Genomic DNA, 23,857 nt, shown 5'->3' with positions numbered 1-23,857 from the left:
TTCTAGTTGCCCCCACTAAAAACTTTTCAGTTTTTGCTGTCACCAGTTAATTCTGAACTGCCAAAAGAAAGGACACTGCAGCAATGGGCAATAGTAGAGGGGTGATAAGCTCACTCTTCAGTGCCTGTGGTGTTGGTCCTGGGCTGGGCAGGATAATCTCTCTAGAAAGCATCTCTGTAGCATTTGCTCTATTTGGCAGCTGCAAGAAAACCTCAGTGCTTAGAACTAATTGCGCCCAGAACAATGGTTGCCTTGCCTTCTGATGTGCGTTTTGCTGAAGTTGCTCCTATTGTGTGTTTGTCACATTAATGAGAGCTCTCATGACGCTCCTTGTAGGGTCTGGCATAATTCCCGTAGATTTCATGGGACTGAGAAGAAGGGGCCTTCAAGTGAGTAAGCCACATGCAAACAGTGCATCAAAGGTGAAAAAGTGCTGGGTTCTATCTTGGGCCTGGTGCGTAAAAAGGGTCCAAGCCCAACAGGCTTCCAGTCACGGACTGTGAAGCAGGCCCCACCATTTCTGCAATTAAATAATCATATTCCAAATGCTTGCAGGAAGTCTAGAATAGTGCAGCATTCCTGCTTAGGGGGAATTAGTGCAAAAGGAAAGCTGCCTTGAATAGCTTCATTCATAGCAACCTATCTCCACATCTTGCATGGCTATCTACCCGCTTCTTTGAACCCAGTTACACAATAGGCTGCTGTGTGTTTTCTGTGTCAAAGAGACGCCTTCCAAAAACATGAGGAGGAGCAACAATGAAAAGTTGAGTGGATGGAAAAGACAGAGCAAAAGTAGGGGACGGTCTGGTTACTCCCCTCTCCCTGCCCCACCTGCTTGATTTTGGTAAGCCAAGAGCCAGTGCTGCTCCCAGGCCAGAAGTGGTGGTGCTTTGTTCTAAAGTTGAGGCAGAAGCAAAACTTGAGGAGGGTCTTCAGCAGAGGAACTTTTGCTCAGCTCCCATGAACATCATTTCCAGGCTGAGGCTTGGAAAGATGGAGCCATTTGAGATTTTCCACCTTGGAGAAATCAAGGGCTAACATTGCTCTCCTCCCCACACTTTTACTGAAACTTTGCAGAATCCCACACCACCTTTGCCCTGTTCCCTAAGTGTTATCATTGGAATAATTATTATTTATTGCCTGCCTTTCATCCCAAGATCCCAGGGCGTGCTACAACATTAAAGCACAATGTTCAAAACAGTTTATAACAACTTGCAATTACAAAAATGTGGTGTGATTTCTGCAGGCAAAGCACACACTCTATCACTGAGTTATGACCCACCAGCTCCATTCCCCCTCCCCTCCCCCTCTCGGAGGCATTGAACTTTACACCATGTAAAGGCACAGTCTGGAGATGGTGCCCTCATCACAAGCCCTGGTTTGCATTTCCTACAGGGCTTGACCCGGCTGGCCCTCTCTTTGAAGGCATGTCCCCAACAGACCGCTTATCACCAGATGATGCAGACTTTGTCGATGCCATCCACACCTTCACCCAGCAGCAAATGGGCCTCAGCGTTGGCATCAAGCAGCCTGTTGCTCACTTTGACTTCTACCCCAATGGAGGGACTTTTCAGCCTGGATGCCACATCATGCATGTCTATAATCACATAGTGCAGTATGGAATTACAGGTAAGGAACATAAGAAATGTAAGAAGCGCCCGGCTGGATCGAGTTAATGGCCCACCTCCCTCAGCATCCTGTTCTCACAGAGGCCAACCAGGAAGAGAGAAGGAGGTGTGGTAATGTTGGGGCTCTGCAGGGTGAGGCCCACAAGTGTGCCTGCCATCCCACACTTTCAGCACTCCTCCTCCTCACCCCCATAATATACTGTTGCATCCCATACACACCTTTAGGCAAAATCTTCTCCCACAGGATCTGTGCATATGATATTTCCACAGCTTTGAAGGAGATGATTGTTATAGTCTGGTGCAGTAAAACCAACAATGAGTCTTGTGGCCCCTTAAAGGCTGACAGTTTTAATGTCACTGAAGCTGTTGAGGAACAGAGCCCCCTTCATGCAAAATGTGTGAAAGAGCCCCCCCCTTCTCTTGAGTGAAATGGATTGAATTCCAAAGTTTGTAGGCGTATGTGCTTGGGGAGGCCCAAGCAAGAGAACAGGATGGGTTGTCCTTAGTGCTTCTAAGCATCAGCTGAAAGAGCTTAAGGATCCCCATAGTGGCAATGTCCCAGTAGCACTCCTGTCCCCAATTCCTATTGCCTTCTCTCCTGCTGTTCCCCTCACTCAGTCTTGTATGTCTTGTGGCCCACAAACAGAACACAGCCTGCCAACCAGCTGCCCCCCACCTTCCTGGATTTTTCTGCCTCTGCCATTAGAGCCCGGCATTTCGCAAGATGCAAAGAGAGGGAGAGGACTGCACTTCTGGCTGCTGCCCCTGTTGCTTGGCATGAGAGAGCCTCTGCCTTGCTTCTGCCCTTCCCAAGCGGATGGGGTCCCAGGGAAGGTCTCCCTGCAGGCAAAAGTTCTGAAGTTCCTCAAGTAGCCCTTCCTCTTCATCAGTGCCAGATTTAGGGTGGTGCAGGTGGTTCCCTGAGGGGGTGCAAATTTGAGACAATCCATAATTGAGAAGATCCATTTAGAAATGCCAAATTTTGGCTTCCCACAGGGCGCCATATCATAAAAGATTGCTGAAATTGGGTCCTGTCTTCATCTTCCTTGCAGTCTGTCTCCTGGCTCTTCTGACGGAATGATTCAAGAGTAGCAGCGGGTGGTTTATTCTTGAGTTCATCCCTGCGATGTAGATAGTTGGCTCTGTCCTTCAGATTGGTGCTGGTAGGAGGGGGCTTGTCAGAAGAGGGACATGGCAGCAGAGTGCTGGGGGAGAAGAGAGCAGGTTGGGAGCTCTTTCCATTCCCTGTGAACAAGAGATCACGGAAGCGCTTGGTCCTGCTGCCCTGTTTTTGTGCAGGTCTGGCTCAGACCGTGAAGTGTGCGCACGAAAGGTCCGTCCACCTCTTCATCGACTCCCTGTGGCACAACAACCAGCACATCAAGGGCTACTGGTGCAAAGACATGCAGACCTTTGACAAGGGCCGGTGCCTCAGCTGCAGGGCAAAGAGGTGCAACATCCTGGGCTACCATATTCGGAAGGAGAGGGTCCCTGGCAGCCGGCGGCTGTTCCTGAAGACGCGAGCCCAGATGCCTTTCAAAGGTTGGTGTGAGCAGATGAGGAGGGAGCAAGCGATTGCGGCCATGTCTCCTGGGAAGCCAAGGCAGGCAAAGTCTATCTGTGCTTACACAACATGTGGATTTAGGTGTGTCTCTGAGTGAGCATCATAGGCGTAGCCAGGATTTTGGTGGGGGCGGGCAGGCCTTTTGTTGTGGGGGCAGAACCTCCGTTAGCTAGCTTTGTAATTTTATTGATTTAGGGGCAGCAGCTGCCCCTCCCCAACCCCCCCCCCCCCGGCTACACCCATGGGTGAGGGTGGAACCTGAGTCTGGCAGCCCTTATTTGAAGAACCACCCCTTCCTTGGCCTCTGGCTGGAGACAGACTTGCCAGGTGTGCTATCTCAGTATGGGAAGGAGCAGGAGTGGGGACAGGTTGAGAAAAAGGCAGGGAGGATTGTCAGATCTGCAGGCTTCCATTACTCAGTGGTTCTGATGAATTTGACAAAAAACAGGCCATGCCAGTGTATTTGCCCAGAGAGGGCCACAAATGACCACCTCCTTTGATGGCACTCCAGATTTTATTTGGAATTTGTCCACAGACAAACAGTCACTCACACTGGTGTTGTTTTTAAAGTGCAAATAGGCAGCTGGAGAGTTTGGGCATTTTCAAGGTGAGATTGTGGCTTATTGTGGGAGATTAGCAGCAAAAGCTAACAAATGCATATCCTTGCTAGTTAGTATGAGAAGGGGATAAGTCCAGAGAGCTGTATTGCTGATAGGTGGGCCATAGAACTACAGTTGGCTGAGAGGGCTCTGGGTGACATCATTTCCCCTCCTCTCCTGGAGAGGAAGGAACATACAGTGCTCCCTGTTCCTTTCTCTCTCCCTTTGACTAGCCATGGATGCAGACTTGCCTCTGTTTGCTCCAGCTTCAAGCAGATGCCTGAAGCTGGTTATACTGTAAATATAAAGATTTTGCCTGAATAGTTTTTACTGCTACTGTTGCTGTGAACCAACACATCATTATAAAGTAAGTAAATATAATTTTTAAACTTACTTTACAAATTGCTGCCTGGTTCTTAGTTAAGTGGGGTAAGGAAGGGAGAGCCAGCTTACTTCATAGCTGGACCTGTCCAAAAGAAGGCTTTATAGCCTAATTCCTATGCTTTGAATTTTGCTGTCAAAGATGGGATTTTGAAACTCTGTTCAACCCACACATGTGGGTGCCTGGGGAGATAAATTGCAATTAATATATCCTCTCCTACCCATTAAAACCAATCCCACACTTATTGTCTCTCCCATGGGGGCGGTGTATTCCCTGCCCCCCTCCTGCCTCTAACTGCTCAACTGCCTTCCAAACTGAGGCTTACAAAACTCTGTGACTCCCAAACGGAACACAGCCTACTAGTGACGTGAGTCTTTTCTTCAACAACAATGTTGGTTATTAGATAAATTCTATCCAACATTTTACTCAAAGTACTTGTAAAGGGGGACAACAACATATAATTGTCCAATCCAGAATAAAAGCAGGTAAGTATTTAAATTACTTTTTTGAAAAACAGATTACTAATTGCCAATGAACATTATTTTCAATAACAACCTCGTACTAAAGAGACGGAGTGGAGTCAACCCGTCCCAAATGGTAATTCTAAATTCTATGAAAGGCTTGACTTTGTTACAGAAGACGCTCAGCAGCCAGGCCTGCATTGTCACCCAAAAGAGCACTTCCACCATTGCTGTGCCCCTGCTGAAGATAAGGAGAGCCTGATGAATCAGGCCAGTATCCCATCTAGTCCAGCATCTTCTCCTCACAGTAGCCACCCAGATGTTTGTGGGAAACCAGCAAGCAAGACCTGAGCGCAGGAGTCACTCCCCCCCTCCTGTGGTTTCCAGCTGTTGTTGTTTAGTTGTGTCTGACTCTTTGTGACCCCATGGACCAGAGCATGCCAGGCACTCCTGTCTTCCACTGCCTCCTGCAGTTTGGTCAAACTCGTGTTTGTAGCTTTGAGAACACTGTCCAACCATCTCGTCCTCTGTCGTCCCCTTCTCCTTGTGCCCTCCATCTTTCCCAACATCAGGGTCTTTTCCAGGGAGTCTTCTCTTCTCATGAGGTGGCCAAAGTATTGGAGCCTCAGCTTCAGGATCTGTCCTTCCAGTGAGCACTCAGGGCTGATTTCCTTCAGAATGGAGAGGTTTGATCTTCTTGCAGTCCATGGGACTCTCAAGAGTCTCCTCCAGCACCATAATTCAAAAGCATCAATTCTTCGGCGATCAGCCTTCTTTATGGTCCAGCTACTGGCATTCAAAAGCAATTGCTTCCTCTGACTGGAGGCAAAGTATAACCATCATGGCTAGTAGCCATCAATAACCATAAATTTGTCTAATTGAAAGCCATCCAAGTTGGTGGCCATTGATGTTTCCCATGGGAGTGAGCTCCACACTTTTAACTCTGCACTGCATGAAGAAGTACTTCCACTGAAAAGTCCCTCCTGCCTGGTGTCAGGGCCCAGCTGGGCTGAACTGAGCAAAGGAGGAAACACAAAGCAATGCTCAATCCGCAGATCTGAAAGGTCAGAGAGGAGCATGAGCGAGATGGACATTCCTGGGCTTGCAACAATGGCACCAGAAATAGTTTCTGGTTCTAATCAATCATGCTAGTTTGCATGTACAGTGGTACCTCGGGTTACATACACTTCAGGTTACAGACTCCGCTAACCCAGAAATATTACCTCGGGTTAAGAACTTTGCTTCAGGATGAGAACAAAAATCTCGCAGTAGCAGCGTGGTGGCAGCAGGAGGCCCCATTAGCTAAAGTGGTCTTCAGGTTAAGAACAGTTTCAGGTTAAGAACAGACCTCCAGAACGAATTAAGTTCTTAACCCGAGGTACCACTGTACATGGCATTTCAGACTGTTCCAAGTGCTCCTAAACATCATCATCATCATCATCATCTCAAGATATAAAACCACAGAATCAAAGATATAAAATCAAGCTATAAAACCACAAAATACCTAATTAAAATAAAAACAACAACCCTATAGCCCCCCCCCGAAAAACACATTTTGAAAGGGCATAGGATGTAAATCGGATCAACCAAAGGCCTGGTTAAAAAGGAACATTTTTGCCTGGTGGCTAAAGGTGTATAATGAAGACGCCAGGCGAACTTCCCTGGGGAGAGCATTCCACAGCAGGGAGCCACTGCAGAGAAGGCCCCATTTTCATGTTGCCACCCTCTGGACCTCTTGAGGAGGTGTCACATGAAGAAGGGCCTCTGAAGATAATCTCAGGGTCCAGGTAGGTTCATATGGAAAGAGGCAGTCCTTGAGGTATTGCAGTCCTGAGCCATTTTAAGAGCCATTTATAGATCAAAAGCAGCACTTTGAATCGGGCCCAGAAACTAATTGGTAGCCAGTGCAGTCAGACCAGAATCGGTGTAATACTCTCAAACTGTCTTGCTCTGGTGAGCAACCTGGCTGTTGAATTCTGCACCAGTTGAAGTTTCCGAACTGTCTTCAAAGGCAGCCCTACGTATAACACATTGCGGTAATCTGACATTGAAGTTACCAGAGCACAGACAACAGTTGTTAGGCTATCCCTGTCCAGATAGGGGCGTAGCTGGGCCACCACCCGAAGCTAATGGAAGACACTCTGAGCCACTGAGGCAACCTGAGCCTCTAGCGACAGCAAAGGATCCAGGAGGACCCCCAAGCTATGAACCTGCTCCTTCAGAGGAAGTGTAAGCCCATCAAGAGCAGGCGATCTCCCAGACTTCCGGGTTAGCGCCATCAACTAATGGCGGATTCCCTCCGAGCTCCGGAGGGAATCGGCTCTGCAGGATTTGGGTCTTGCCGCTGCGGCGACGCGGGGACCCTCAGAAATCACAGGCGCTGAAGCCTGTGAACCTGGTGACTCGGCGGGCACCATTTGCGCCCCCCCCGACACGCGAAGGAGCCTTTTTAAAGGCTTCGGGACGGGGGACGGGGCGAACGGCGCGGTGCTGAGAGTCGACTGCTTCTCCTGTGGAGTGAAGCCGCATGCCATGGTCGGAGAGCGCTGACTTCTTCTTGTGAACAATTGGACTTTAAAAGCAGCAACCCGTGAGTAGTACGGAAATTGGATTTGCAAAGAAAAAAAATTTTTGAATTAGGCACGATCGGGGAAGGCGCAAACAGGAAGTCCGTCTCCCCGTCTTGTAAATAATTTAAAGCAAGGACTAGTTAACTAAGGTCGAGAGAACTTCTTCTTCTTTATTGGGTAAAAGACATTAATTTCACGATTTGGCAGTATAAGTAATTTTACTGGATGATAAGAGCTAATTTTGAGAGCTGAAGTGCCACCCCCCCGGACCCGGGAGTGATCCACGAGAGAGCCTGTTGAGGAGATATAGAAGAGTTTGACAGCTGTCAAATTAGCTGTCAAGAAGGAAAAAGAGAACTTTGTTTCTGCTGTCTCTGCTGGATATATTTGTTACAATTTGGTTATATTTTGTTGAAAACAAGGAAGAACTGATACAAACTAACTTGATTTTTGGATTTGAACTGGAAGGAAGATTAAGTAACCAAAATCCCTCTAGAGGGGGTTTTGGGACATTACAAGAATGGCTGAAGAAGGAAAAATTCAAGCTAAATTGGACAGAGTTTTTCTTCTCTTGGGAAAGTTACAAGGCCAATTTGATGTTTTGGCTACCAATGTTGCAACTCTGGACTTAACAGTAAACAAATTCATTGAATTTGATAAGGATTTGACTCAGGAAGTTCATGCAGCTGGACAAGAAGAGAAACTTGAGAGATTTGAGAGTGTGGAGAAAGAGATATATGTTGTTTCTGAGGAAAAGGAAGGAGGAGATGTAATGTTGCAGATGACAAAGGAGAGCCAGAGGCCTGACATGATGGTTACAAAGGAAAATAAGTACTGGATGATGAAAATCTGGTCTGAATTGGAGATTGAAGAATGGAGAGATCTCCTTATGTGGAGATCTGAAGACCTATGGATTACAAATTTGATTAAGGTGGAAGTTGGAGCTTTCGGGACAATTGGACTTAAAAGGAGTAAGAAACAAGATTTGGGCTCCACTTTTAAGTATGGAGGTCTGGCTGGAAGAAACATGGACCCTATTGGGACAGAGCTTCTCCGAGATCTGGTGTTTAATACTAAGGACTACCAAAAAAACCGGCAGAGAGGAATTGAGAGAGAATTAAGAGCCTCGGACGTGAGGTCTCTAGGCTGATAGTAGACTAAGACTGATGGACATTTGTTGGGGATCGAAACCGGGAAAGGGGGGGTGGGGTTTGGGAATCCAAAGGGTGTACAATTATAATCTGTTTTTTTATTTTGTTTTGTTATTAGTATGAAAATTGGGGAATTCGTGGGAGGTAATTTGGGTCGACTTTAGAAAAAGGTTTTAAGAATGAGCACTGATGTACAAATATTGATGTTTATAAGTTAAAATTGGTTTTTCTATAAAAAGGTCAAAAATTGGGGATAAGAACTTGTTGAACTAACAATTTGAATTGGAATATAAGAAGGGGAGGTGTGGGGAAGTCAGGGAAATATGTTATTGAAAATACGGATTGTAAACTTTATGTGTTTTTAACTTTTTTGTTTTTTCTTTTTTGATTTTTTAATGTATTAAGGTGGGAAATCTCAATAAATATCTTTTTTTTTTAAAAAAGAGCAGGCAATCTCCCAGCCATCTGGTCTTGGGAACCACCCACTAACAGTGCCTCAGTTTTATCTGATTGAGCTTCAGTTTGCTGGCTCTCATCCAGTCCATTACCCAGGCAAGACACTGGTCCAGCACTTCCACTGCCTCACCTGCAGATGTAAAGGAGAAATTATCTTGGTCATCCTTGCATCATCCATGTAAGGTGGGACAAATTTATTATCCCCAGGTTGCACCCTGAAGTTAAAAGCTAGCAAGTTGCCAAAGGTTTCCTGAACTAATGAACGAAAGACGAGACATTCAAATGCAGTGTGACTTCATGACTCACAGCTCAGACCTTGCTGGGGAGGGAGCGGCGGAAGCGAGACCCTCCCTCCCCTGAGGCCCAGCCCTGCTCTTCCCCCACTCGGCATCCACCCCTGAGATTTGCTTGCTGGGGCTGGTGCCGCCACCATTGAAATAAGACATTTGGAGAATGTCAAGTTATCCGAAAGGTCAAGGCATGGAACAAGAGCACCCTTTCATCGTAGGCAATGGAGAATAACAGTGCAGCTATTATTCCTGGGCCTGTCAAATGATCTGGTATGACTTTCCTCAAAGCGCTGCAGCGATCATGTGAGAATGCCAGATAGGAACAACAAAACCACACGCCAGAACATGGATGCATTTTGCAAATGATTAAAGCAATCAGGGATTCAAGGCTGAATCCAATGAAGAGTTCCCCTTGCCCTGGAAACAAGAGCATCACGGTCAATGCTGGCTTTTGGGTTTCGTTTGGGGGGGGGGGTCTTTGGAAAAGACATTCTGAATGTCCCCCTTTTCTCAGTGAGTTTACCCACTTGCTACCATTGTTGCCGGATACTGCAGTTGCTCCTCTGCCCCATCTTTGTTACCTCCTGTGTCTTCAAACCAGCCAGGGCCACTGAAGGCCAACATGGTGGTTGTTTGTGTGCCAGAGTGCAAGGCAAGCCAGCCAGCCAGTTGCAACAGTGGTGAGGAGGAACCAGTACATGGAGGGGGTCATGAATGGGCGCCCTGCTGGGCTGTTGCCCCTAAGCAGGTGCCCTGCCATGTTGACCCTTAAAGGATGGCCCTTTAGGATGATAGATGGCATAATCTAAAGTCTTACAACATCTGAAGGGCAACACGTTGTAGAAAGTTGCATTAGATGAAGCAAACAAACTGAATTATTTTATGGGAGAACCACTGCATTTCATTTTATATCATTTTATGGATCTGAATTTTGAGCTAAGGATTCAAACACCAAGTTGCATTTGCAGTGGGACAGGGGTGGGCAACCTTTGTGGCCCAGTAGGCCAGATTTTATCTCCTCCCACACCGTAGGCCAACTATGACAGGCGGGTGGCCCCAGCCCCAGCTGTTAAGCATCTGACATCATGATGGACATCAGGCAACTGATAGTTCGGCAGTCCTACCCACTGGTCAAAGTTGGTCAGAGGGGTGAGAGGAGGGGTGTCTGCATTGTCAGCACATTCCCCACAGGAAACTCACTGGTGAAGCAGCACCCAGCAGAATTGAACCCTGCCCTCCCCCATCTGACTGAGAGGTGGTTTTGGGGAAATGGCCTTGCGGATCCCCTAGCAGCCCAAGTTTGCCCCTGGAGGTAGGGAGAAAGAAGACAGCCAGAGAGTACCTGTAAAGGCAGGTGCATATTTTCAGCCAGTGGTTTCCTCCTTTCCACAGTTCATCACTATCAGTTCAAGTTCCGTTTCATCAACGAATTCAAAGAGAGGCAAATAGATCCAACATTCACAATTTCACTGACAGGCAGCAAAGACAACGTTGAAAACCTCTCCATCACTTTGTGAGTACTGGATAATATTGTTGCTGTTGTTTTTATTATTTTTTATTAAATTTCTATACTGCCTTCATCCCAGGAACATAGGACAGTTGCAATATAAAAATGCAAAAATATATAACATTGTAACAAACAATAACAATAACAACTTACCCTACAGTTTAAAAGGCCATAGATTGTTTAATTAGCCAAATTAAATGCTGAATTATAAGCCAAATTAACGCCGAGTGTGCTCCTTTACTGTGCCGGGTATAGAATCTATCTTTGAAACCAATGTGTGTGTATCAGCTCAGAGAGGAGCATGGGCGGTACCAAATATTTTTGTGTAAAATAGGGGTGGGGAGCCTTCAACCCACAGGCCACATCTGGCCAGCTAAGGATTCAAATTTGGCCCACAAGGACATTAATCCTAAACCAAACCCATCTCACACCTGACATCATGTGTGGAGCAACTACAGTTGGGAGCTTTAAAAGTGCACTGGAAAAGGAAACCAAGAAAAGCAGGCAGCTTCAGTTTGCCCGCCAGTCAGCTGGTGCTTTTTGCCAGCACTTGCTTCCTTCTGGATTGCTGCATGTCTCACCTCCCCCACATTAAGCAGCTCATCCCTGCTTCCTTGCTTATCTGCCTGGCTGCCGACAACAACCTTACACTTTTATGTATATAGGAAGATAACATGGATCAACAGAGCTACATGCATTTTTGGTCTCTCATTGGGAGCACAGCTTTAAGTGTAATCACAATGAGCTCCTGGACATCCAAACTGACCACTGTGTTTGCTATCCTTTGTAACACATATTCCTCACATGGTCTCCATTTTGGAGGTAGGGGGTTGGCTAGATAGTTATTGACTTACTGGTGCTATTTTGTACTGACTCTGTAAATTGATTTTGTTTATATTATATTATGTTATGTATTGAACTGGTGTATCAGTGAAGTTCATTTGATATATAGCAAGCTTAATTTGGTGGGAAAGAGACCCAAGGATAAACGAATGTGTGAAAGGTGCATTGGTGTCACACATGTATTTTGGGTGAATCACTTGTCCATTGATTTCAATGGGTCTGTGCCTTGTATGATGCTTGGATTTTTGCTTTCTCCCTCTCCAACTCTCCCTTAAGAGTCGAAGGCATTACAGGGAATAAAACATACACTTTTCTTGTCCCTCTGGAAATTGATATTGGTGAGCTGATGATGATCAAGTTGAAGTGGGAAGGGATTGCAATTTGGGAAAACATCTGGAACACTGTTCAAACAATCATCCCATGGGGAAAGGGCGACCGCCGACTGGGACTCATCATGGAGACGATACGAGTCAAGGCAGGCGAAACTCAACAGAAGTAAGTGTCATGGGACAAAGTGGGATGACTACTTACAGCCCTGTTGGGGTTTGGGCCATTTGAGCCAAGCTGGTGCCCTCTAGATGACTCCAATCAACATCTTTGCTGGCTGGGGCTGATGAGAGCTAGGGGCACCAGATAGGCAAAGGCTACATTAGAGGATGACCACAGCCAATTCCAGTACTGCTTGCCTTCTGCAGCTGATGCCTGGAGCAGGGCTAGGGCACTTGTGGGGCTCCAGTCATTGCTGGACAACATCTCTCATCACCTTTAAGAACTGGGCATGCTAGCTGGAGAACTTCATGTCCCTCACCCTTGCTCCAAGGAACAAGCTGCCCTTCCTCTTTGGCCCAACAGCAATGTCTGCATTTGCACTAGGATGGATTTTGCCCCACCACCACCACCCCAAAAAACAAACACAGAGAGATTATTAAGACCCTGAATCTTGCATTACATCATAGAACAGGTGTGTTCCAATTTGACAACAATATAGAGACAGTCCCACAGGAAAGAGGAGACCCCCATAGTTAAGTGGCTGTGTTTTTCGGGCAGGAAGGTCAGAGTTGGAAGGTCAGAGTTGGAAAGGAGCAGATCGCAAGGGAAAGAAGTCTTTTTCATCTGAGGCCTTGGAAAGTTCCTACCAGAGAAGACAGACAATAGTAGGACACAGGAAACTGCCTCATACGGTGCCTCCGGCCACTGTCCCCTCTTCCTCAGCACTGCCTATTCCCTGGCTATGGCTGCCTAGGGTCTCAGACTACAGTCCATCTAGAAAAGCAGAGCGAGATCCCAGGACCTTCTGCATGCAAAACATATGCTCTATCACAGAGCTATGGCAGAAGTGACCAATAACATGACCTGGTTTAAGATAGCTTCTCTATGTGGACTTCCTTGCCAAAGGAAGTCCACCTGATCATCAGCCTTGCAGTGCTGCACCAGGCAATGAAACTGCTTTTGTTCTAAAGGCTGTTGCAGCTGTTATGATGATTGGCTTTCCTTGCTAATTGTCCATGTGCCCTGCTGTGTAATGATGAACTGACGGCTGTCATTGGTCTTTGAGCTTCCAGTCTAGTATTTTATGATGCCATTTTTAGAGTGTAATTTTTAAACACTACACGTCCTCTTGGAGATGTGACTATTACAATTAAATAAACAAGTAATATTTTGTTTCTCTCTCTTCTCTCTCCCACCCCAATTTTCTGCATAGAATGACATTCTGTTCTCAAAGCCTTGACGATTTACACCTCTATCCAGGCCAGGAGAAAATGTTTGTAAGATGTGAAGTAAGCTCCCAGAGGCTCAGGTGAAGATACAAATAAGCAAGAACCCGGAAAAACTGGCACTGCTCTTCAATCACTTTTAAGCTGTACCTTTTCTTTGGGTTTTTCTTTCTTAACATCTATAATTTTAATGTATATATCATGGCTGGGCGGGCTGGGGTGGGGTCATAGAAAACCCTGCTGGATCCCAAAGTTCAATTGTTTACATTTATCCCAAATGTTGACTAAAGTGTGAAAACAGCTAAATCAGCTGTTAAGTAGGCCAGAATATGCATATTTTATAGATGGTTAGACAGCATGGATTTTTCATTATCAACTCACTCAATAAAGGGACATACCATTTTACACAAAAAGTTTTCTGGTCCAATCTGGTTAGGAAATTTAAACAGCACGTCAAGATCTCAAAATGAGCAAGAATCGCTTGAGGTTTATAGACTCATTAAAATTAAACCTTAATGTGCGTCCCTATTTTAAAAAGTCTGGGCATTTTTATGTTTTGAGTCAACAGCTTAGGTTATGGACTTAGTTCAACATTTGCCAGCCCAGTGCCCTCCTGTGCTGGCTGGGGCTGGTGGGATTTGGAATTCAAAACATCTGGAGGGGGCCAGGTTGGTGAAAGCTGATTGAGTTCATAATGCTACACCTGAAGATGACCATGTCATGACAGTATACAGTCCAGGGGGACATTTGTGTCCTGTGCAAACTTCATTGAAATGCTGGGGCACTATACAAAAGCATTACAGTGGTATCTCGTGTTACGTACCGCCGCTCTTACGAATGCTTCAGGTTATGCGCTCCGCTAACCCGGAAGTAGATGCCCCTTGTTGCAAACTTTGCCCCGGGATGCAAGCGGAAGTCGCGCTCAGGCAGCGCAGCAGCAGCGGGAGGCGCCATTAGCGAAAGCGTGCCTCATGTTACAAGTGGTTTCTGGTTACGAACGGACCTCCGGAACGGATTAAGTTCATAACCAGAGGTACCACCGTACTGTAGAGAAGACTTACATAGCTGGTGATTTTGAAAGTACACTTGTATAACCCCTTCTGCACTCATATAACACCCATTCAACAATTATTATTATTTATTGAATTTATATACCGCCCTATACCCGTAGGTCTCAATGAAATGGTAGGTGTTCAGTAGATTTATTGCTTTTATTGTCCAGCTACGCTCCGTCTGCCAGCTTCTGTTTTCAGTGTAACTCCGGAGAAAGCAATTAAGCAGATGTACAGCGAAATTTCATGTGTGAGAAAGCATGTAAACAAGTCCAGACGGCTTCTCTATCCTAGAAGCGTTTATTGTACAGCAAAAACAGCTTATTTACAATCCATCCAAGACCATCAGTGTCCAGCTGCATTTTCTCTGACTCCTCTCATCCTCAGTGCAGCGACCGATCTGAAATCGAAAGCACTCTTGGGCCTTACAGAAGGCACCTTCGGAATTTGGATTCCCTTTGCTATATCTAGGAGGGCTGGTCCAAGACTGTTCAGTGCTTCTAGCGAAGGGCATTATCTGACTGGATTGGTAGCTGAATCTTCTACCAACACTGGCGTTGGAGAGCATCTTCCACTCCACCCAAGGGCAGCAAGCAGGCCACATGCCATGCACACACACCCCTTCCTCTCCATCTTGCTGCTGCTTCCTGCCTCCTGCCAAATGGGTCAAGCCCAGCTAGACAGCTCTGCAGGGAAAATACTGCCCATTTGCTTCCCTTAAAAGGGAAAGCCAGTCCTGTTAGCCATACAAGCATTAGTAAAATTAAGGCTTATGGCTCAAGCTTAACATTGGTGTGAAAGTGAAGTCTTGATTTTGTGCCCATAATGTGTTTTGGGATTATAGCCTATAATTCTAACACACTTTATGAGCACAAGATCAAGGTTAAATTTCATACCAGCTAAATTAAAAGCAAGCATTCATTGGAATCACATGTTTGGGTGCATGTTTAGTATGGCATGAACATATATTCCCACTGTGACCAGCATCTGCAGTAGAACAAACCACCTTCTCAACCCCATCAAGAGCTAAGGGCAGTCTTCTGCAAGGCTATGGAAGCTTCAAATGACCAAACTAAAGTGATAATTGCAACCACCCCATGAGCATGTGGCTAGTATAAAGGCCAGCCCAAGATGTTTTGTTCTCTGAGGCAACAGAGATAGCAGCCTCCCCATTCCACATACAAAAGCCAAACACCACTGATGGGACAGAACCCTCCACTGCATCTGACAGCAGCAGGCTTGCTTAGGGGGCGCAGGGCAGGGCATGACACTTGCAGCTTTGCCTGCTCTCCTCCCTGCAGCACCTGCTGCCTCACTTTGTGTTATAGCAGGGCCAGCCCTGGCTAGCATGGTCATCTGAAGACATTTTCAAATTTGTTAGGGTCCCCAAATGAAACACTTGTCTGAACACATTGGCCATATTTACTGAAACCTTGCTTTTCAACTATGTGAACCAGAAAATCAAGTTCTGCAAACTGTGGGTTTGATCCTGACTTAGCCATACTTCCTGAAATTAACGGGGCAGGTTAGCCACAGCTACTGAATGCCTGGATCCAGTCCTAGAATCCTAAACATATACATGCCCTGCAGACTTTCAGGTAAACATTAAACGTATGTTTAAGACTATAGTTTAAGGATTTTCACAACAACTTGGAAAAGGCGCTACAGCTGAGCAGTATCTTTCTGTGTAGGGATCCAGGGCTCATCACCTTTTAACTGGAGATACTAAAGATTGAACCAGGGACTGTTTGAAGGCAAAGCAGTTGCCCCACACCAAGTTATGATGCTTAGTGCAGGTGACTGAAGCAGCAGGGATGGGCTGCCATTCTTTTGCCACTAGGGGCTCATCCACACTTCTGCTTGTCCCATGCCTAAAGAGCTGGGGGTTCAAGCGGTTTTCCCCTCACCCCACTCCTTTCTCAGAGAAAATCTGTTCCTTGGCTCTAAATTAGACCAACCGTCAATCTGGGGAAAAACTGAATTGCTGTTTGCTCTGATTGAATGCAAAGGAAGAGTTTTCTCCAGGGGAAAGCAGCAAGACAAGAGGAAGGGTGCATGAGTCCCTAGTCTAGCCTTTATGGACCTTTTCAACCCTGCCCCTTTTTTCCTAAGATTCAGGAATGGAAGTGGAATGCATTTTTTAAGCTCAAGTACCGAATTTTTCGCTCTATAACATGCACCCGACCATAACACGCACGTAGTTTTTAGAGGAGGAAAATCCGTAGGCATGCCACCCGTAGGCATTCCTTCCATAATACGCACAGACATTTCCCCTTACTTTTTAGGAGGAAAAAAGTGAGTGTTATGGTGCAAAAAAATACGGTAAATTAAGCAACTGTTTCCATGTCTTAAGTTGCCATTTGTCATTCATATCTTTGCAAACATCTTTTGAAAACAAGCTGGACATTTTCCAATTGCACTGCCAAAGTGAAATTGTTCTTTTGGCTTGTATCCAGAGTTAAGTTCTACTGAGAATTAGGCCCGTCAATGGGCATGAGTAACTTAAGTCCATTTGTTTCAATGGGTCTACTTTGACCAGAACTTCCTGGGACAGTCCTTTGTTTCCCACATAATAGGGAGCGTTATCCAAAAAAGAAGTCCACTAGAAAGACAGTGCTTGGAGATGAGGGAAAACATGCTAGCATGCCTATTACTCAGCCACCTTAAACAGAAACATGCACAGTAAAATTAGTTGCATCCAAAGTGCTACTTTAAAGGGACGCAGGTGGTGCTGTGGTCTAGGGCTTGCCGATCAGAAGGTTGGCGGTTCGAAACCCCACGACGAGGTGAGCTCGCGTTGCTCGGTCCCAGCTCCTGCCAACCTAACAGTTCAAAAACATGCCAAAAAGTGCAAGTAGATAAATAGGTACCGCTCCGGCGGGAAGGTGAACGGCGTTTCCGTGCGCTGCTCTGGTTTTGGTGTTCCGTTGCGCCAGAAGCGGCTTAGTCATGCTAGCCACATGACCTGGAAAAACTGTCTGTGGACAAACGCCGGCTCCCTCGGCCTGTAAAGTGAGATGAGCGCCGCAACCCCAGAGTCGTCTGCGGCTGGAATTAACTGTCAGGGGTCCTTTAACTTTACCTTTACCTTTTTAAAGTGCTACTTTAGGTGCTCCAAGTAGTATTTTTGACTGTTTCTCTTGGCCTTTGAGATTGTTACCCTATGTGTCATATCTGAAAATACAACTCCAATATCTGTTTGCCATAAAAAAAAGAAGGGGTCAATATTTAAGAGAGAGGTCAAAGCCTCACATCACTCAAGTGCCCAGAACTAATTGCTCTGATCAGTTTACTTGTGCAGTCCACCCACCAATGCATAGTGTTGCACTAATAAAAAATAAAAGCAGACTGGCAAAAAAGTGGAAATAGTGGTACAGTACATGGATTTTGGTAAACAGATTAGAATGTAACTCTCCTTCAGATTTTGCAGTTCTGAACTTTGTGATATAGTTCTCTGCTTAAAAGTGTTCCAGAACATGTTAACAAATGCTTATTTAAGATAGAATACATTTGGAAATAACACTGAAATAAAGCATTTAAATACACATTTTAAAACAAAATTTGCTTGTGGGCTTGAGAAAATTCACAGAATGGTGCAGAAATGAGGCAGAATGTACTTAAAAACGTATGTAGAACTGACATTGATCAGAAATAGGCCAATCCATCCCTAAAAAAACACACATACATACACACACACATACACGCATGCACACGAGCCTCTAACCCACAAACACGTTTCAATAAAGCACAAATATTTTGATAATCACACCATAGCACTGTACTGAGATAAAGTTTTACAGGCCTGGAGGAAGAATCTGCAGATACAGCAGCAGTATGATTTGGGGCATGTTTAACTGAGACCCCCCTTTTTGAGCCATACCAGTAAAATGAGATCTACTAAGAAGCACAGCCTGCTTCTGGCAGTGAAATGTAGGAAGGCACATCAGAATTGACTGCCCTTCAATTCTGAGAAAGAGCTCAACTTCCAGGATGATTTCATCAGGTCTATTTATTAATGCATTTCAAGTTTTAAAAAAAACCTTACATTTGTTTGCACAATACTTTATTTTATTTTTGCAACTTTTTAGTAAAAATTTCCAAAGTGAACCAAAAAAAAAAAAAAGGATACTGTATAAAACACAGTGGACATTAAACTGACAGTAGTATTAGATTGCAATTTGCCTTGATAATCTTGTTTTAATTTACCACATCTTAACTTGTAGTGGAGAGTTCAGTGCACTTTTCTCTTTGCAGAAAACATGAAACTTAGACCCAAAATAAAACAGGGTAGCCAGCTCTCTGCCAGGCACCCTAGCCACAGGAGAACATTACAAGCAAAGAATTTACATGTTCCAAGATCTACCACACTCAAGAAGTTACTATGAACTCTTGCAGAACAAAAGTCACCATTTTAGGAATGCAAACCTAGCTTCCAGCCTTTGCACAGTCTGAAGAACAGAACAAGAACAGAACCACTCCAAAATGTATTTTAAAATGGTTTAAAAGCAACTACAGATTTCTAACTAGTTAAGATCCTTCAGAATTATTTATAGTCTATTGGTCTGGGGGTTTCATGTACAAAATTTGTCTCTAAACCATGTACAAAAAAGCTGTATTTTGAAAAAAGTCACCACATACTGTACAAGTTTTACAAGGAAGAGATTTCATTATATTCTTTTAACATTTTTGGCCTTGCTGGCTTGCTTCACATTATGAGAATGTGTGTGTAAACTGTATACTCTTGGAAAACAAAGCAAAACCCTGGCCAACCCCTTAATAAAATTTGCTTCCCAAGCAAAGCCAGAAATATTTTTACAGCCATTTGTTCCCTAATTAGCTTGGTGCTTTTGGAAAAACAGAAGCAGTGTATCACAAGCTTGAATAATGCCCTCTTCCATTTCCTGCATAGCAGTTAAGCATATTATGACATTGCTTTTGTTTCTACTTTGTTTTAAAATGCCAATTATTTACACTCATAATAAAAACTTTGGGCCATTGTGCTGTTGAGCTTCCGGACTCCTTTAAGCGCCTTTTGTGGACATTCCCCAGCCTACACAATTAAAACACAACTACAGCAGACTCTGCAGCAGTTACTTTTGTTTTAGTGGTTATCCTTAAGAACAGTATCATGCTGAAGAATTACCAAAATACTTAAACAAAAAAATTAAACAACTTTTCATCTCTCCCATATCTGTCAGAACTGGGAACCTAATTACCACATATTAAGACTATCAGAGCATATCAAAGAAAGTCAGTTGCAATCTTCTGAGGAAAAATAGAACACACTTGTCTTTCTACCAAAGCATGAAAAAAGAAGTCGATCATTTAACAGGCAAATATTTTTTTCCATTTTTTTTGGAAAATACTTATGCTGAGCTCTCAGAAATCATATATTTTACATAAAAATTAATGATGGGAACATTCTGGCATGTGCTATCCCCAGGACAGCAGCGGCACAATGCGAGAGAGAAAGCACAATCCAGAGGGAACGTTTCCTCCACAAGCCCCCTTTGGATCAGAGCAGAGCTTCGTTCATTTTAGTGGGGCTTGTGCAGGATGAGAAATCTGGGTTTTGCATCCAGAGTGAATGTTAGCAGTAATTCTGACCATAATATAGATACATTTAAAAAAGGATTTGATCCGATTCACAATTCCTGCATAAAGCATTACAGAATCCAGACTTTTATACACCTTCAACCTCTGTTATCCTGAGTATGTCAATTAAACAGTAATTTCTTCATTAAGAGCGTAAAAGGTTTATAATACAAAGAAACATCCATATTGCAATTCTCTTGTTTTACAATTGCACACAGAAGTACAGGTGTACATGAGAAATACAATGTCTGCATATAACATTTTATGTACATTGGCAAAGTAATGTCTCCAATGTCTAGCTTCCTAGCCTCAACAGTTGAAAAATATATGCTTTAATTCATGTGAAGAGGAGTTTCACAAGAGCCATGTTTGCCTCCAAGTGAAGAAAAGGCAACAACGAAGAGCACAGGGAGGAGAAGGTCGAAATCATGGTGCTGAAGACGGTTAAAAAACTGCTTCAAGATCAGCCGCTTCTCTTTTTGGGCAGAGAAATGCGAGCATTGAACATCTCCACATCTTGCCTTTTTTTCTTTCTTCTGCTTTTTAGTTGAAAGTTAGACCAGGGACAATGACTTAATATAGGTTTTCTTTGGAGTGAAATTTTCCCACTGTAGGCACTAGGAAGAACCAAGGCAAAAAACAGCACTTAACGTCTCATGTGTCCCATCTGATAACTCTCCCGGGGCCTCTGGCGTGGAGGAGGCTGAGCTGTTTGGGGCGGTCTCCTTCGCTTCAAAGTGCCTACAGAAAAAACCATAGTTTTAAAAAACATATTGACTGTTTAGAGACCAGACAAAACCTAAGGCTTCATGTGCTATATGCAAATGTGCAAGGCCTTTGATTGCCTATCTAAGGTAAGTACAAAGATGCCAAGCACAGAATACTCAAGATCAGTTCTCCCTCTTCCTGCAAAACATCGGGGGGGGGGGGTTTACATTAAACAAAGGAAAAGCAATACCAAACAGTGGTTGAGACGACCATTTTATGCAACATTTTATGCAACTGCAAAGGCCTGTCAACGTAAAATAAGTTGTCAGATGAAGCCTGAAAGTCAAAATGCCTGCTCAGTTTCTCCTGGTGGAGTGCTCCACAGCATGGGACTGGTGGTGACACAAAAAGTCTGATCTCTAGGCTGAGGCCAGTCAGGCCCCTGCAACACAGAGGACAACAGCTCTCCTCTGGATGTTCTCAGTGATTGGGCTGAAATACAACAGCTCAGGCAGTCCTTAAAGCATCCTGAGTTTTGTATATCAACACAAGAACCTTGAACCTGGCCCTGTAGCACATGGGCAACCAGTACAGAAGTTTTAGCAGAGGTGTCACATGCTGCCAGCTTTCTGCCCTCATCAGTAGTCTAGCTGCTGCATTCTGTCCTAGCTTGTCCTATGTGAACAAGGCCCACACAGAGCACATTGCAGTAATCTATTCTCAATGTTACCAACACATGGGCTATCAGATACAGCTGTTGCACCAGACTAAACAGGTAACAGCCACCTAGGTCATTTGGACCTCCAATAACAAACATAAGCTACATACCTACCCCCTTAGAGGCAGTACAAGCCCATTAGTGTGAAGGAGTTAAGGATACCACCCATTATACTAAGTCCACAAAGATTTGACAGCTGAAGGGACAACTGACTTTTAAGCCTCTGAGTGTCCAATAGGGCAGCACCTTCTCATAGGTTTTCCTCTTCTACATACAAGAGCATTTTGAGGCAAACACAGCACTGCCCTTTCATAGTGCAACTACTACAAAGTGCCAGCGACATTTTCCATTATACAGAAGAGGTTATACAGAATTTACAGAAGTCACAACATGAAGGTGCTTACCTGGGAGAGGTTTAGGTGGTGGCAGCTTTGGGTTGCTGCTTGGGGTATGAACACTGCATATCTTAATGAAACCGGCCATAAACATGATCAGCGCAATCCCCATAAGCAGGACAGCCCACCAGTATATCTGAAATTTTGTGACAGAACACAAAAGACTGTTTTTAGGATAGATGTGCATGTACAACCCTACTGCATCTTAAAATCAGTGCAAAGCCATAGCTTTATTCCTCAGGTGCCACCAGAGGTCTCTATGAATAAGATTCTTGGGCCCCTGAGAGCCCCCATGGAGCTGGGGAGAGGCCCATGGATCCCAGCCTTAGCTGCTGGCTCCTCAGCTGCAGCCCACCTGCCTTACTCTATGGTCACCAGAAGGGGGTGCTGGTGGTGGCAGCAGCAGAGGGCATGCAGACCCCAGGAATGCAAGCAGGGCGGGTGGCTTGTTTTGACTATAACAAGTAAAGCTGAACGAAGCAGCATCGTTGAGGGCCTGTCAACCACCTACTATTTGATTAAACCTTTTATAAAAGCATACCTGGGAGTGGTTTAGATGGTTATAAAAGCAGTTACAGCACTAAAGGAAAAATCAAATGGGTAAAGTTCTCAGGAGGGAGGCAAATGAATGCAGAAACCAGTTCAACTACCCAAACCTGGACAGGTCATCTGCTTTCTCAGGACAGGCACTTGCCCTCCTCACACCTCCCCTGCCCCAGCACTAGAAACAAGGCTGAAGTTGGAGGATTCACAAATTGCAAAGCAAAAGCCATCTAGCCATTAGCAAATCTAATTATTGTGTTCAAGTTCCTCCACTGCATTCTCTGGCTTTAATTCAATTTGAATTTGCAGGTTAAAATCAAGAGCAGTCATCCATATATTAATGCAATCATTTTCCAAAAAAGTAAACTGACTTGAGTCTAGAAAAGTGAATTTTCCCAGGACTGATATAGAGAATAAAAGGTTAAGCTCCATCTTGGAAACTGCCCAAACTCCATAGGAAAAACTAGACAATACCGCACTAATAGAATTACTAGTGAGTTGTGACAATGGCAGCTGCATTTTGCTGGGGGGAGGAGCATTTGAGAGAGAAAAAGACAGAACACAGGACAAGAGCAGGAAAAACAAATAAGAGACCAGTGACATCTCACTTTTTATATATTATAGAAGTGAATCTCCTGTGGGCAGACAGGGTGGGAATTGGGGTGGGGAAACAGGTCCCGTTCTCTGTCCTGTAATCTGTGTCACAAAGGGCAAACATCATATGCAAATCTTCCTGGGAGCAGAGGGCTGGGCACAGGTGCTATTCTGACCTGGCATTTGGGAACTATGTTAATCATTTTGGCAAAGTGATGAAAGGAGGCAAAGTCCTTCTTTCCATGCCCAGGTACACAGTACATATTTGTATGGCAAAATATTTAAACCTTAGCCCCAAGTTGCATGTTAGAGCTAACAATGTGCCCTGTACCTGAAAATGCTGAAGATAAAACTGGAACAGCACAATATTTTATTGAAATTTTTAAAAACCGTGACCAAACATAAAATTTGTTAAGGGAAGAAAAGATGGATACTGCACCAGCAGTTAGACTGGCCAGATTCAGAGTAAGGTGGCAAAAGGAAGCTGAAATGGCTGCACTTTTGGCAGTGTATAAAGAACCATTTACAACTGAGACATATACAGCAGCTATAGATTCTGAAATCAGAGGGCACCAAAGAATTCTACCAACTACCACTTACTGCACACAGAACTGAGAGCTGCTAAGGAAGAGCTGACTGCACGACCTGTCTCCCATGAGGTCTCATTAGAAGTAGTGCAGATATGGAGGCTGACTGGTCACCAGACGAAACAGAACGTGTCTGACAATCACAATTCAGCAGGAATAAAGGAATGCAGTGGCATCCAGGCCTGAACAAGCCACCAAGCATGGTAAGACATTGGCAGAGCTTCTCTAATGTAATGAGGTGAGAATCAGCCCCTCAAGAGACCAAATTTAAAGGACATGGGCATGGGCTTAGCTGGGGGGTTGCAGCCGCCCCTCAGTTAAACCTCAGTTAAAAATACTTAACTGAGGTTCTGCCTCCTCCAACAAAAGCCTGCCCCCCTTAACAAAAATCCTGGCTACGCTCATGGACACAGGCAACGGTCACTGTTTGGAAAACGTGCTAGGTCAAAAACACATTACTGCAATAAACCTAGTTACTGAGTGTGTGTTACATACAGTG

At 44.7% G+C, this 23,857-nt stretch overlaps 2 protein-coding genes across 4 annotated transcripts in view; one reads left to right on the top strand and one right to left on the bottom strand.

Moving 5' to 3' along the window:
* LIPC (lipase C, hepatic type) overlaps positions 1 to 15,213 on the top strand; it is a 72,687-nt gene extending 57,474 nt beyond the window's left edge. For 2 of the 3 annotated variants that reach the window (XM_053364696.1, XM_053364698.1), the window contains 6 exons: positions 1,396 to 1,629; positions 2,928 to 3,170; positions 10,494 to 10,614; positions 11,728 to 11,946; positions 13,154 to 14,355; positions 14,650 to 15,213. In XM_053364696.1, the coding sequence (XP_053220671.1) occupies positions 1,396 to 1,629; positions 2,928 to 3,170; positions 10,494 to 10,614; positions 11,728 to 11,946; positions 13,154 to 13,253 (917 nt within the window). In that variant the 3' untranslated portion in view covers positions 13,254 to 14,355; positions 14,650 to 15,213. The remainder of the gene's footprint in view (positions 1 to 1,395; positions 1,630 to 2,927; positions 3,171 to 10,493; positions 10,615 to 11,727; positions 11,947 to 13,153; positions 14,356 to 14,649) is intronic. The other variant, XM_053364699.1, reaches the window with a different exon arrangement.
* Positions 15,214 to 18,209: 2,996 nt separating this feature from the next.
* ADAM10 (ADAM metallopeptidase domain 10) overlaps positions 18,210 to 23,857 on the bottom strand; it is a 47,107-nt gene continuing 41,459 nt past the window's right edge. The window contains exons 15-16 of the mRNA XM_053364269.1: positions 21,644 to 21,770; positions 18,210 to 20,554 (exon numbers count right to left, since the gene is read on the bottom strand). Coding sequence (XP_053220244.1) covers positions 20,460 to 20,554; positions 21,644 to 21,770 — 222 coding nt within the window. The 3' untranslated portion in view covers positions 18,210 to 20,459. The remainder of the gene's footprint in view (positions 20,555 to 21,643; positions 21,771 to 23,857) is intronic.

Source organism: Podarcis raffonei, chromosome 14 (assembly GCF_027172205.1).
Source record: "Podarcis raffonei isolate rPodRaf1 chromosome 14, rPodRaf1.pri, whole genome shotgun sequence".
Classification (NCBI taxonomy): domain Eukaryota; kingdom Metazoa; phylum Chordata; class Lepidosauria; order Squamata; family Lacertidae; genus Podarcis; species Podarcis raffonei.
Note: the sequence above shows the minus strand (reverse complement) of the source record. Positions and strands in the feature narration are given on the sequence as shown.